This window comes from Suncus etruscus, chromosome 11, assembly GCF_024139225.1.
Source record: "Suncus etruscus isolate mSunEtr1 chromosome 11, mSunEtr1.pri.cur, whole genome shotgun sequence".
Classification (NCBI taxonomy): Eukaryota; Metazoa; Chordata; class Mammalia; order Eulipotyphla; family Soricidae; genus Suncus; species Suncus etruscus.
In genome coordinates this window covers 10223165-10237055 of record NC_064858.1, presented here as the reverse complement: position 1 = coordinate 10237055, position 13891 = coordinate 10223165, and the positions used below count along the sequence as shown (strand labels likewise).

General features: G+C 58.8%; 1 protein-coding gene across 1 annotated transcript; it reads left to right on the top strand.

The window, feature by feature from the left end:
- The first annotated feature begins 3238 nt into the window (after nt 1-3238).
- TLNRD1 (talin rod domain containing 1) lies at nt 3239-4372 on the top strand. Its single transcript, XM_049783737.1, has one exon. It carries the CDS (start codon nt 3300-3302, stop codon nt 4356-4358), a length of 1059 nt encoding a protein of 352 aa, XP_049639694.1. The 5' UTR covers nt 3239-3299; the 3' UTR covers nt 4359-4372.
- The last annotated feature ends 9519 nt before the right edge of the window (nt 4373-13891 follow it).

The following is a 13891-nucleotide window of genomic DNA, read 5'->3' as shown; positions in this document are numbered from 1 at the left end:
CTCGAGATTGGAGATTCAATCAATCCTTATCATAGGCTCCAGCTCTAGAAGAAACTGTTCTGTGAGCTGGGCAGGGGTGGGGAGAAAGGGCAGAGACAGGGTGGGCGCTGGGTGGGCCCTGCTCTGTCACAGAGTGTCCCCCACTGCCCTCACAGGAGCCCAGACCTGGCCCTGGGTCAGGGCATGTGAATGTGTGGCAGATGGAAGGATGGTGTAGATGACCCAAGTAAGACCTCGGATAGGTGAGAAAGGAGGGGGTCCAGGAAGAGCCCTGCAGGGTGGGGTTCAGGGTGGGGCAGATCCGAAGAGGGTGTCTGAATAGAAGGGAGGAACTAGGACTCAGGATCTCCACCCCCACCCCAGAGCAGCTCTGTGCAGGACGGTGAACCTCAAAGTCACTGCCCTCCTTGCTCATAATAAACTCAGAGCTAACTAGGACGCACTAGTGCTATTTCTGGGTTACCATGGAGAGAGTCAGTATGGTTGGTTCATCACAGCTCCTCCAGGCTCTGGGGACCTGCTCCAGAGAAGGGCTGTGAGTTCACAAAGGCCCTCGTCTGGGGAACCTTTTCGATTTTAGAAGGCCCCGGACTCTCTCCCCTTTGGCTGGTCTCTGCTCTTGCTGGCCGCGTTGATGGAGTGCATGGCTGTTTCTCAGACCTGTCGGGTTTTTTTTTTTTTTTTTTTTTTTTGGTTTTTGGGCCACACCCTGTGCCGCTCAGGGGTACTCCTGGCTATGCGCTCAGAAGTTGCTCCTGGCTTCTTGGGGGACCATATGGGACACCGGGGGATCGAACCGCAGTCCGTCCTAGGCTAGCGCAGGCAAGGCAGGCACCTTACCTCCAGCGCCACCGCCCGGCCCCAGACCTGTCGGGTTTGAGTTTGGAGGATTCACTGCAGGGCCACCCCGATAATGCTTATTTGTTTGGTTTGGGGGTCACAGCCCAGAGTGTTCGGGACTACTGCAGGCAGTGCTGGGGTGTGGAAGGGGATTGCACAGGGCTGGGGATACATTCTGGCTGAGGCTGAGGGCAGTTCAGCCCCAAGGCTGCATGCAGCGCTGGCCTCAAGGAAGTGAATCTGTGTCCCCAGGGTCTGAGACTTGCCTAGCGCAGGCGGGGCCTGGCTGGAACTTCCTGGGGCTGTGCCCACCCTGCACTTCCCAGTCCGCTCCTTCGTTCGGTCCACGAACCACACCCAGGTCTGTCTCACCGGACACTGTTGCCTGGGACCTGAGTCAGCCAGCCAAGAGCCCTGGAGCAGAGCTCCTGCCACTCAGCGGCCAGTCCTCCAGCGGAGGGGAACAGTGGGCAAGGCCACTACTCTGGGGGGATAGGGGCTGCACCCTGAAAGTGCTGTGGCAGTGGGCGGGATGCTCGGAGGGAAGACAGGTCAGTTGCTCAGGAGGCTTTCTGTCTAGGTCTCATCCTGGTGCAGCAGGAGAGGGGTAGGGGTAGGGAGCAAAGAGAGATAAAGAGGCAGAGACAGAGGACAGAGGCGAGAGGCAGAGAGACAGAGACAAAAAAGGCAGAAACAGACAGAAAGACAGAGAGGCAAACAGAAACAGACAGGCAGAGACAAGAGAGGCAAACAGAGAGACAGAGGCAGAGACAGACAGAAAGGGAGACAGAGAGGCAAGACAGAGAGACAGAGAGGCAAACAGATAGAGACAGAGACAAAGACAAGGGACAGAGAGACAGAGACAAGATAGACAGAAAACAAGAGAGAGAGGCAGACAGACAAGAGAGGCAGAAGATAGAGAGACAGAGGAAAGCAGAGACAGAGACAAAGACAAGAGACAGAGGCAGAGAGACAGAGACCAGGGAGGTAGAGACAGAAAGACAGAGGCAGAGACAAGGCAGAGACAAACACAAGAGACAGAGAAGCAAAAAGAGACAGAGTCAGAGACAAGAGGCAAGACAGAGACAGAGAGAGGCCCGCCCCGCCCCACACAAGCCCGGCACACGCCCTCTGGATGGCCCGAGTGGCAGCCCGCGTGCGGTCCCGTCCGCAGAACGGAGCGGGGGCCTGCAGGCCAGGCCAGGCCAGCGCCGCGAGGCGGGAGACGGGAGCACCCGGGGCCGGGCTGGGCCGGGCCGGGCCGGGCCGGGCCGGGCCGGGCGCTGACATCAGGCCGGAGCGGCGCCGCCCTCGCCTCCCGCCCCGCCAGCCCCCCGCGCTTCCCGGGGGAGGAGCCGCGCCCCGCGCCAGCATCCGGGAGGGAGGGAGGGAGGGAGGGAGGGAAGGAGGCCGGCCGGCCGGCCGGGGCGGGCGGAGGCAGCGGGGGCGGAGACGCGGCACCAGCGGCTCCCATAGGCTCCGGGCCGGCAGGGGCGAGCGGCGGGCGGGCGGGCGGCGCGGGGTCAGCGGCGGCGGCGGGGCGAGGGCGCCCCGAGGACGGCGATCCGGGGCGATCCGCGCCCCGCCCTTCCTCCCAGTCGCGGCCGGCGCCCTCGGAAGTTGCAGGCCGGGGAAGATGGCAGGAGCCGGGGGCCGGGCGGCGGGGCCCCAGTGAGGAGTCGAGTCCGCGCGGGCCGGCCCGGCAGGAGCGCGCGCGTGGGCTCGCTCGCGCGGGGCCTCCGATGCGCAGCGCCCCGGGGGTCGCCGGGGAGCGCAGCCACCGCGGCCGGAGCCGGGGAGACCCCCGGGCATGGACTCGCCCCCGCCGCCGCTGCCGGGCTCCGGAGCGCACGGGGCGGGAGGCGCTCAGTGAGTGATCGGGGCCGCCCGGCGCCAGGCCGCCGCCCGCCCGCTCGCTCGCTCCTGCCTCGGCGGCTCGGCTCGGCCACACCCTCGGCGGCGCCCGGCGGGAGGACGAGATGCGCCCCGGGCCGGGGGTGCCCGGAGGGGTCGCGGCGGCTCGCCCAGCCCACCACGTGCGGCGCTGACAGCCGGCCAGCCGGGAGGCTCGGTGGTGCCCGCGCCCCTCCCCGAGGAAGGCTGCGGATTTCAAAGAAAGGACGGAAGGACGGAAGGAAGGAAGGAAGGACAACTCCCAGTTTCCCCGCCCGCCCGCCCGCCCGCCCGCGCCGGGCCGGCCATGCCCAGGAAGGCGGCGGCGGCGGCGGCCCGGCACCAGGGACTTTCCTGGCCGCGTCGGATGTGAGTGAGTGAGCGCGCTCGCCCGCCCGCCCGGTTCATGGTCGCTGCCGGCCGGCCCGCAGGCCCCACGCCGCCCGCCGCGCTGCATGGCATGATGGTGCGGCGGGGGAGCCGCGGCCCGGGCCTGCCGACGACTCGCGACGGGGGTGGCGGCGCTAGCGGGGTCCCCAGCGGCATGCCAGTGCCCCCCGGGCGCGATGGCTAGCGGCAGCGCTGGGCAGCCCACCGGCGAGGCGGCTTCCCCGGCTCCCCCCACGGTCGCCGGCTCGCAGCCGCGCAAGAGGCTGGCGGCCGTGTGCGACCACTGCAAGGCCAAGATGCAGCTGGTGGCCGACCTGCTGCTGCTGTCGAGCGAGGCGCGGCCCGTGCTCTCCGAGGGCGCCGAGTCCTTCGAGCAGTGCCGGGACACCGTCATCGCGCGCACCAAGGGCCTGTCCATCCTCACCCACGACGTGCAGAGCCAGCTCAACATGGGCCGCTTCGCCGAGGCCGGGGACAGCCTGGTGGAGCTGGGCGACCTGGTGGTGTCGCTCACCGAGTGCTCGGCGCACGCGGCCTACCTGGCGGCCGTGGCCACCCCGGGCGCGCAGCCCGCGCAGCCGGGCCTGGTGGACCGTTACCGCGTGACGCGCTGCCGCCACGAGGTGGAGCAGGGCTGCGCCGTGCTGCGCGCCACGCCGCTGGCCGAGCTGAGCCCGCAGCTGTTGCTCGAGGTGTCGCAGGGCCTGTCCCGCAACCTCAAGTTCCTCACGGACGCGTGCGCCCTGGCCAGCGACCAGTCCCGGGACCGCTTCGCGCGCGAGCAGTTCAAGCTGAGCGTCAGGTGCATGAGCGCCAGCGCCTCGGCCCTGCTGGCCTGCGTGCGCGAGGTCAAGGCGGCGCCCAGCGAGCTGGCCCGCGGCCGCTGCGCGCTCTTCAGCGGGCCCCTGGTGCAAGCGGTGGGCGCGCTGGTGGGCTTCGCCACCGAGCCCCAGTTCCTGGGCCGCGCGGCCGCCGTGAGCGCCGAGGGCAAGGCGGTGCAGACGGCCATCCTGGGCGGTGCCATGAGCGTGGTGTCCGCCTGCGTGCTGCTCACCCAGTGCCTCAGGGACCTGGCGCTGCACCCCGACGGCGGCGCCAGGATGGCGGACCACAGGGACCGGCTGCGGAGCTCGGCCTGCGCCGTGTCGGAGGGCTGCACCCTGCTCTCCCAGGCCTTGCGCGAGCGCTCATCGCCCAGGACTCTGCCGCCCGTGAATTCCAATTCTGTGAATTAGTCCGGACCCAGGGGAGCGAGCCCTGCCCTGCCCTGCTCTGCTCCCCGACCCCGCCACCGATACCAAAGAGATCACAGGGGAAGCCTACCCACCCACCCAGGTGGAGCGCACCCGCGGAGGAACCTTGGCATGGCAGAGGCGAGGCCACCGTACCTGGACGAAGACGTCGACCACGCCTGGGGACTGCGCCTCTGCCCTTGCTGAGGACTCCTCCAACTCAGCTTTCTCGTGGATGACTCGTGGGTTCATTTGGGGCTCGTTGGTTTTGGCTCTTCTTTTTTTTTTAATTTTAACTTTATTTTTGGTCTTTTGTTTTCTCATGAAAAGAAAGGTTACCTCAGTTTCTCATTCCCCAGATATGGATGTAGCTACCTTTTATTGTCTGTTATTTTTTTTCCCAGCGATCCTGTTGAGTCCTGAGTATTCCTTGGTGTGTGGGAACTACTCTGGTTTCGCCCATGGGTTCGTAAACGGAGGGGACGCGGCTGTTGAGTGTGTGAACCCCCCCTTTTTTTTAATTTACATTATAAAGTGATTCCCCCTAGCCCCGCCCAATGTCAAGTTTTTACCTTGCATGTACTGGAGTATTTATTTCATCTATTAAAACGTTATGTTTCTCAGATGGCGTTTTTGGTAGTTGTCGCTGCTTTTCAAGAATCTCTGGGGTGGTGCTGGCCTCCCTCCCCAGAAGTTGCCAACTTTCCTGTGCTCTAGGGAGGGAGGGGTTCTGAGCCCTGATGAAAGACAGGGATTTTTCCCCCACCGCTGCAGTGTCCAAGGCATAGGATGGGGCTTACCCACTCTCTTGCCCTTGGTGTCTGTGTCTCTGACTCCGTGGGCAGTGCTCAGGCTGAGGGGTTTGCCACCAGGCTGGTGTCTAGCTCCACGGAGTTGTCTGCAGCCCCCAACTAGACCCGATCAAAGCTAATGGGGCTCCAGGGGAAGCAGTGGGAATCTGTGCCAGCAACTTTGAGGCCCCAGTCTTTTTATTAACTTATTTTGGTTTTTGGGCCACACTTGGTGCTCAGGGGTTACTCCTGGCTCTGCTCAGAAATCACTCCTGACAGGCTCTGAGGACCATATGGGATGCTATGAATTAAACCCAGATTGGCCACATTGCTAGGCAAACTCCCTACCGGTGTGCTATCTCTCCTTCCCGAGGCCCCAGTCTTTGGCAGGTTGTGCCCTGCTCTTAGGGCAAGGCCCAGGTGATGCCCTGGTGGCAGAAGGCGTTGGTAAAGGCTACTTGGGGCTACCTGAAGGTTGTCCTTTCTGCAGGTGTTGGGGACAGTTATATGGGGATGGGTGTCTGTGGGGACTTTGCTGTCTCAGGTGGTCCCGGTTGGGTCCACATTTGGCAGAACCCAGATAGCCCCTGCCCTGGAGCCTCCCCAAGGGCAAGATGCTAGCTTGATTCCTGCTCCATGTTCATGTAGTCTTTGCCGTTCCCCAGGGCCAAGGGGAACCACTGTGGGGGAGAGTGGAGGGAGGCTGCACTCAGCATGTCCTGGGACCCACCACTCACGTGGGCTAAGGGTTGAGTGGCTCCTTTCAAGATGGAAGCAGTCTGAGTCCCTGAGTCCCTTGTCCAGAGCCTGCCCTTGAGTTGTGCTGCGAATCTGATGTCTGGGGAGAGAAACAAGGACTGGGGCTGGAGAGATGCATGGAGGTAGGTTGTTTGCCTTGCATACAGAAGGAAGGTGGTTAGAATCCCGGCATCCCCACCTGAGCCTGTTGAGAGCGACTTCTGAGCACAGAGCCAGGAGTAACCCCTGAGCGCTGCCAGCTGTGACCCAAAAACCAAAAAAAAAAAAAAAGACAAGGACTGTTGGTGGCTTCTGGACTCAGTCCAGGCAGAAGTGATTTCCAGGAAAATGGCAAAGCCAAAAAAACAAAGTCACTGTCCCTTATGGCCGAGGTGGTGCTGGCAGCTGCCACCAGCCTCTGTTCTCAGCTATGCCTTAGGGCCCAGCTCTGGCCCTCAGCCCTGCCTCTGTCTGAGCTGCTGATCTGGCATCCTCATCTGGCCCTGCTTCTGAGATAAGTCCAGGAGGTTCAGATGGGCGCAATTCCAGCAGGTGTGTGGGTGGGGAGGGAAAGAGGAGGGCGGAGCAGGGGAGAGAGGGAGGGAGGAGAGTGGAGGAGGAAAGAGGAGGGGCACACGAGAGGGTGGAAAACAGGGAAGGGAGGGGAGGAGCAGGTAGGACAGGGAGGAGGAGGAAGGGAAGTGAGGAGCCAGTTGAGAACAGGTGAGGGAAGGGAGGAAGGGGAGTGTGGAAGTAGAGGGAGAAGGAGGGGAGAGGGGAAGAGCAGGTGGGAGGAATGGGAAGGGGAAGAAGGGAGGGACAGGGAAGGGAAGGGAATAGAGGAAGCAGGGGAGAGGAACGGTACCTTGTGCTCCACCTTCCATTGAAATGTGGGGCCCATTGTGGAAGACCAGCCTCAAACCAGGTGGGGAGGGGTGGCAGGGCACAGAGATCCTGGGCCCATTAAAGTGTCTGCTTGATTGCCTCACGGCTGCCAGCCCCTACTAGCCCTTGAGAGAGCAGCTTTGGGTTTCAGCCTGGGCCCTCATGCAAATTCTTGGTTTAAGAAATCAAGTTGGGGGGGGGGAACGGCTAAAAAAAAAATCAAGTTGGGGGCCGGAGAGATAGCCTGGAGGTATGGTGTTTGCCTTGTATGCAGAAGGTGGTTCGAATCCTGGCATCCCATATGGTCCCCTTAGCCTGCCAGGAGCGATTCTGAGCTCAGAGCCAGGAGTAACCCCTGAGTGCCACTGAGTGTGGACCCCTCCCCCCAAAAAAATCAAGTTGATTTTTGCCTGACAGTTGGATGGAATAACGGAGCCACCTGGTGGGTGTCCCTGTGCACACTGAAGCTGTTCCTCCCAGATGGAGGAGAGAGGGAGGGAAAGAGAGAAGTGCTGTTCTGGGCTGGGCCCCTACACAGGTGTGTGCCAGGTAGACTCAGGGCCCAGTATGACTGGGGCTGCTTGCTCCCCTTGTGGAGAGGCCCCTGGCCCACTAATGCCTTCCCCAGCTCTGTCCTATTGTACTGGGTCAGCTTACTCTTACTTTATTTTTTTCTTTATTTTTGGGTCACACCCTGCAGCACTCAGGGGTTCTCCTGGCTCTGTAGAACTCAGAAATCGCTCCTGGCAGGCATGGGTGACCATATGGGACACCAGGATTCGAACCAACCACCTTTGGTCCTGGATCGGCTGCTTGCAAGGCAAACACCGCTGTGCTATCTCTCCGGGCCCGGGTCAGCTTACTCTTACTTTTTTTTCCTTTATTTTTGGGTTACACCCTGCAGTGCTCAGGAGTTCTCCTGGCTCTACACTCAGAAATCGCTCGTGGCAGGCACGGGGACCCTATGGGATGCGGGGATTCGAACCACCGTCCTTCTGCATTCAAGGCAAACACCCTACCTCCGTGCTATCTCTCTGACCCCTTACTCTCCTTCTTATGCCAGAAGCCAGGGAGGGGCTTGTCTGTCAGGAGAGCACCTCTGGGAGCTAGGCTGGAGCTGCAGCCAGTGTAGGAGCCGGGGCCAGGCTGGTGCTGGTAGTGAAGCTGGAGCTGGCGCGAGAATCTTGCTAGCAGTGGAGCCTGTATTGGAGCTGGAGCTGGTGTAGGAGCCTGTACTGGTGTAGCTGGGGCCAGTGCTGGAGCTGGTTCCGGGCTGATGCTGGAGCTAATGCTGGAGCTAGTGCTGGACCCTGTCCCGGAGCCCAGGTGACTGGCAGCTGCATCTCTGTGGATCCTTGCTTGCCAGCTGCCTTTTTTTTCCTTGGTTATTTTGAGACCTTTTTCTCAGCCAGAGGAGAAGTTTGCAAGTTTGGAAGATGGTCTGTATACATGTATGTTAACACATGTGGACTCACCAGGCACACACCACATGTGAGAGCCTGAAGTCACACACACAGGAGCATCAGCTTTTCTCTTTTTTTCTTTTTGTTTTTTTTTTTGGTTTTTGGGTCAAACCCCGGCAGCGTTCAGGGGCTACTCCTGGCTCTACGCTCAGAATCGCTCCTGGCAGGCTTGGGGGACCATATGGTATCCTGGGATTCGAACCACCATCTTTCTGCATGCAAGGCAAACACCCTACCTTCATGCTGTCTTTCCGGCCCCTAGAGCATCAACTTTTCTCTGCATTGACTCTTGGCCCTGAGAAATGGAGCTGGTGAGGGCCGGAGAGATAGCACAGTGGTAGGGCATTTGCCTTACATACAGCTGACCAGGACAGATGGTGGTTCAAATTCCGGCATCCCATGGGGCCGGGTAGGTGGCGCTGGAGGTAAGGTGTCTGCCTTGCAAGCGCTAGCCAAGGAAGGACCGCGGTTCGATCCCCCGGCGTCCCATATGGTTCCCCCAAGCCAGGGGCGATTTCTGAGCACATAGCCAGGAGTAACCCCTGAGCATCAAACGGGTGTGGCCCAAAAACCAAAAAAAAAAAAAAAAAAAAAAAAAAATTCCGGCATCCCATATGGTCCCCTGAACTTGCCAGGAGCGATTTCTCTCTCTCTCTCTCTCTCTCTCTCTCTCTCTCTCTCTCTCTCTCTCTCTCTCTCTCTCTCTCTCTCTCTCTCTCTCTCTCTCTTCCTCTTCCTCTCTCTTCCTCTTCCTCTCTCTCTCGCTCTCGCTCTCTCTCGCTCTCCCTCCCTCCCTCACTCCCTTTTCTTTCTCTGGGCCATATCTGTTGACACTCAGGAGTTACTCCTGGCTATGCACTCAGAAATTGCTCCTGGCCTAGGAGACCATGTAGGATGCTGGGGAATCGAACCGCAGTCCATCCTATGTCATCCAAGCCCTACCGCTTGCGCCACTGCTCCGGCCCCGCCAGGAGCGATTTCTTGAGTGTAGAGCCAGGAGTATCCCCTGAGTGCTACCGGGTGTGACCCCAAAACAGAACAAAACAAAAATGGAGTTGGCAGAACCTGATTAACAACAGTCAGTCTCCAAGGCTCTACTTGGCCCGGAACTCTGCCAGGTGTGGTCCTGACGACCCCAATGCCACCAGCCTGTATAAATTGTGAGAGCCCAAACCAGCACCTCTGTGCCCCTTTGGGTAGTTGAAGGTGGTGGAAACTTTCCTTCTCAAGCTGTCTAGAGGCAGTGAGAATCTGGGGCAGTTCCTGTGGGAGGATTGTCCTAGCTGGTACCTTGTGCGGAGGTGCTGCCCACAGGCTGTGGTGGTGCTGCCTAAGCTGAGGTGTGGGGCTCTGATGCAGCTCCCTGGCTTCTCTGTGTTCCAGGGCTGCTGCTCAGAACCAAGACCTCGAAGAGAAGTCTCAGAAGCTGTGATGATAGGGTGGCAGGGACATCTTTGGTGCTGATTTCTGGACCCCCCCCCCCCCCGTACCAGGGCATTTGTCTTGGTCATTTTCAGTTTTCCTGGGGACGAGACAGGCCTGCAGGATCCACTGGTTGGCGTGGGTAGTTGGAGGCCTTGTACTGGGCTAAGTGCTGTGTGTGGCCTGGGTGGCCACACTCTCCCTTCCTGTCCAGGCAGGGCCGGCCCAGGATGCTCCGTGCACAACAGGAAGCTGGGCCTGTGCTAGCCGAGATGATTCCACTGTGGTAGGCTCAGAAGTCGGAGTCTTGGTCAGTCTTTGTCTCCTGGGAAAGGATCCAGGGAGGAGCCAAGGGCCCACGAGATGCTTGGAGTCCAGTGGACCTTCTGTCTTTGGGCCACAGAACCAGAGCACCGAGACCCAGGACCGGCAACATCCACGGGGGCTGGTTCAGGAAGGAGCTTGGCCAGGAAGAATGGAGATTCTGAAGGGCGTGCAAGAGGCCAATGTGAGTCCAACTTCATAAAGTTAGGGACCAGCCCATGGAGTTAGGGAGCAGCCAAGTAAAATTAGGGACCATTCATTGTGAGGTTAGGGACCATCCATGTGAAGAGAGGGACCAACCCTGTGAGGTTAGGTACTACATGAGGGTAGGGACCTAACCCATGAGGTTAAGGACAAATGCTGTGAGGTTAGGGAAAAAGCATTCACATGATTGTAGGGACCAGCCACACTGACCTGAGGGTTTTGCTCTCCTGCCATGAGATGGGCAGGTGACATTCACTGTCCCAGTTACAATTCCACATCAGAACTGATCAACCTACCCTGGAAGCAGCAAAGAAGCCCAGCTGGTCCAGAGCAGCCCCAGACCACCCTAACCAGTTCCAATCAGTCGACAGCCCTAGATCAGCCCAAACAGTCCAGACCAGCCCCAACCAGTCTTAACCAGCCCAGACCAGTTTTAACCAGTTCTGACCAGTTCCAACCAGGCCTAGACTAGCTCTGATCGACCCAGATCAGTTCTTGCCTAGTGGGACAACTTGCGGAGCTCTGAGTCAGGTCCTGCTCTGGAGAGTGGAGGTGTTCTGGGGAGTAGGGACGGAGCTGTGAGATATGGGAGGGCCAGGAGGAGACCCCTCAATGCAGCCTGCTGCCCAGTGCTGCTCTGCTGTTTCTGTTCCGTAGTGTAAGGGGAAGGAGGCATTAGTCAGGACTCTCATTGCTGCTCCCGAGGTGAGGGGCGCACTTCCCACCACTCTTTGACTGAGTGGGTGAGAGTATCTAAGTCTTCCTCCCTGCTGGGAACTTCAGCTCCCGCAGGGGATGCAGCAGAGATGGAGATGCTCTGGACTTTTCAACAGGAACAGACCTTACCTGGTGGCTCTCCTGCTGGGATCCCTGATGAAGCACAACTGGCCGGATGGGGAACCCAAGGCTGCAACCAGCAGCTCTGCTGGAGGAAGCCCCTCTGGGGGCCCAGAATATTCCAGCAGGAAGGAAGTCCCACCCTAGCGGGGAGAGCTCAGAGTGCCTGTTCTGACCTCAGCTCCGGAGACATGGACGCACCCCTCCACTCTCCTCCTCCTAGCCTGGACAGTCCTTACCCTTCCTGTGACTGGGGCACAGGACATCTCTGCTACCTGCTGGGCCAGCTCCAGTGAGCCTGTGGGCAGGAAAGACGCTACAGAATCAGGTCCAGGGCTGAGCTGGGGCGGGTGCGCCTCAGTGGGAGCTGCTCCTTAGGGCAGAGCCTCTCTCCAGTCTGCTGTTTCCCAGCTTCGTCTGCTGCCTTCACTGACTGGTTGGCTGTTGACTGGTGGCCTCAGGGGGGTCTCTGTGCTCAGTGCTGCCACACAGATGAAAGGCATGCTTGCATCTTATTCTTCCTGCAGGTTTCTTGAAACCTAAGACCATCCCAGCTTTGGAGATGCTTTGACTAGACTTGAGTACTTACATGAGGTTGTACCCTGGGCCCAATTACCAATTGTAATATGGAACCCCATGGTGGGCTTTTGTGCAATGCATGTGGACTAGTCCACAGATCAAACTCAAAGTTGAGTGCTTTGGCCTCTGAACCCTTTTTTTGTTTTATTCCACGTGAAATGATGTTTCATTTTCTCTTTTTCTTTCCTTCCTTCCTTCCTTCCTTCCGTCCTTCCTTCCGTCCTTCCTTCCTTCCTTCCTTCCTTCCTTCCTTCCTTCCTTCCTTCCTTCCGTCCTTTTTTTTTTTTTTTTTGGTTTTTGGGCCACACCCGGTGACGCTCAGGGGTTACTCCTGGCTATGCGCTCAGAAGTCGCTCCTGGCTTGGGGGACCATATGGGACACCGGGGGATCGAACCGCGGTCCGTCTCCTAGGCTAGCGCAGGTAAGGCAGGCACCTTACCTCGAGCGCCACCGCCCGGCCCCCCTTCCTTCCTTCCTTCCTTCCTTCCTTTCTTCCTTCCTTCCTTCCTTCCTTTCTCTCTCTCTCTCTCTCTCTCTCTCTCTCTCTCTCTCTCTCTCTTTCTTCCTTCCATAAAATGATGTTTTGTTTCCTCCCTCCCTCCCTCCCTCCCTCTATGGTTTTTGGGTCACACCCGGCAGCACTCAGGGGTTACTGCTGGCTCTGTGCTCAGAAGTCGCTCCTGGCAAGCTCAGGGGAACCATATGAGATGCCGGAAATTGAATCAGAGTCTGTCCAGGGTTGGCCACGTACAAGACGAAAGTCCTACTGTTATGCTATCGCTCCGGCCCCATGCTTCATTATTTTCACATTTATTTATCTTTTTTGGGTGGCCACACCCAGTGGACTCAGGACTTACTCCTGGTTCTGTGCTCAGGGATGACTCCTAGTGGGTTTGGGGAAACCATATTTCGGGGCCAGGGATGGAAACTAGGTCAGAAGGAACAAGTAAGCGCCATGCCCACTGTACAACCTCTCTGGCCCTCACCCCATTTTGAAAAGCCCCGTTTTATCTGGACTCAGTCCAGGCCTCTGGCCTCACTGTGGCCTGGGCTCTGACCCGTAGTGGAGGTACCTGCAGCTCCTTATAGTCCCTGCCCAGAGTCTGACCAGCAGTTGGTGGTGGACGGAGCATCCCACATCTGGCCACACGAGGTCGGTGTTGCCCATTCCTGGGTCCAAAATTCCCCATCCCAAAACAAACCGACCCCTAACCTAAATCAGGAGGAAAAATTCCCAAAGGGGATTGAAGTAGCCAGATAGGGCCAGATGGGGGGAAGCTGTTTATCTTGCACGAGACCGACCCGAGTTCTAGCCTGCCAGGAGTGATTTCTGACCTCAGAGCCAGAAGTAACCTGAGTGCAGCCAGAGTGACCCAAAAAACAAACAAACAAAACAAACAAAAATAGTCAGATGGGGCCAGAAATGGGAGAGTGGGGAGGGAGTTTGTCCGACCAGGATTCCATCCCCCACATCCTATATGGTACCCCCACCCCTCTACACTGCTAGGAGTAACCCCTGACCTCAAAACAAGAGAAATGGTCTAGAGCCTCTAACAGCTGGTCTTTTGCAGAGACTAAAACACAAGAAAAGGGGCCGGAGCAATAGCACAGTGGTAGGGAGTTTGCAACCCAGGACACAGTTTTTCGATTTCCAGCATCCCATATGGTTCCCCAAGCCTGCCAAGAGCGACTTCTGTGCACAGAACCAGGGGTAACCTCTGAGTGTCACCAGGTGTGACCCAAAAACTAAAAAAGAAAAAGGGGTGTCACTGGAGCTGGAGGGATAGCACAGCCGAGTACTTTGCCTTGCACATGGCCAACCCAGGACAGACCCGGGTTGGATCCCTGGCATCCCACATGGCCCCCCAAGCTTGCCAGGAGCGATTTCTGAGCACAGAGCCAGGAGTGACCCCGAAGCACCGGGTGTGGCTCAAAACCTAAATAAATAAATAAATAAATAAATAAATAAATAAATAAATAAATATGTATCATCTGCTGCCTTTAGGGGCTCCTGTAAGTGAGTGAGGGGCCTTCCAGGTGATTTCAGGTTCAAGGGTGCCACCCTGCAGGGGAACCGCTCTTCACAGCGTCAGAGGCCAGCTGGGGAGACTGAGGCTTCGGACTGGACTGTCCCCTGTCCCCTCGAGTGGATTCTATTAGCAAGTCGGCCCCGCCTCCCAGGCCCTTCTCCCTGATTGGCTGCGCGTCCCGGTGTGCAGGGCGGCGGGCGTCGTCTTGGAGACGGGCACGCAGCTGACCTGCTGACTTGACTGCCCCAGGACAGGAGGGGCG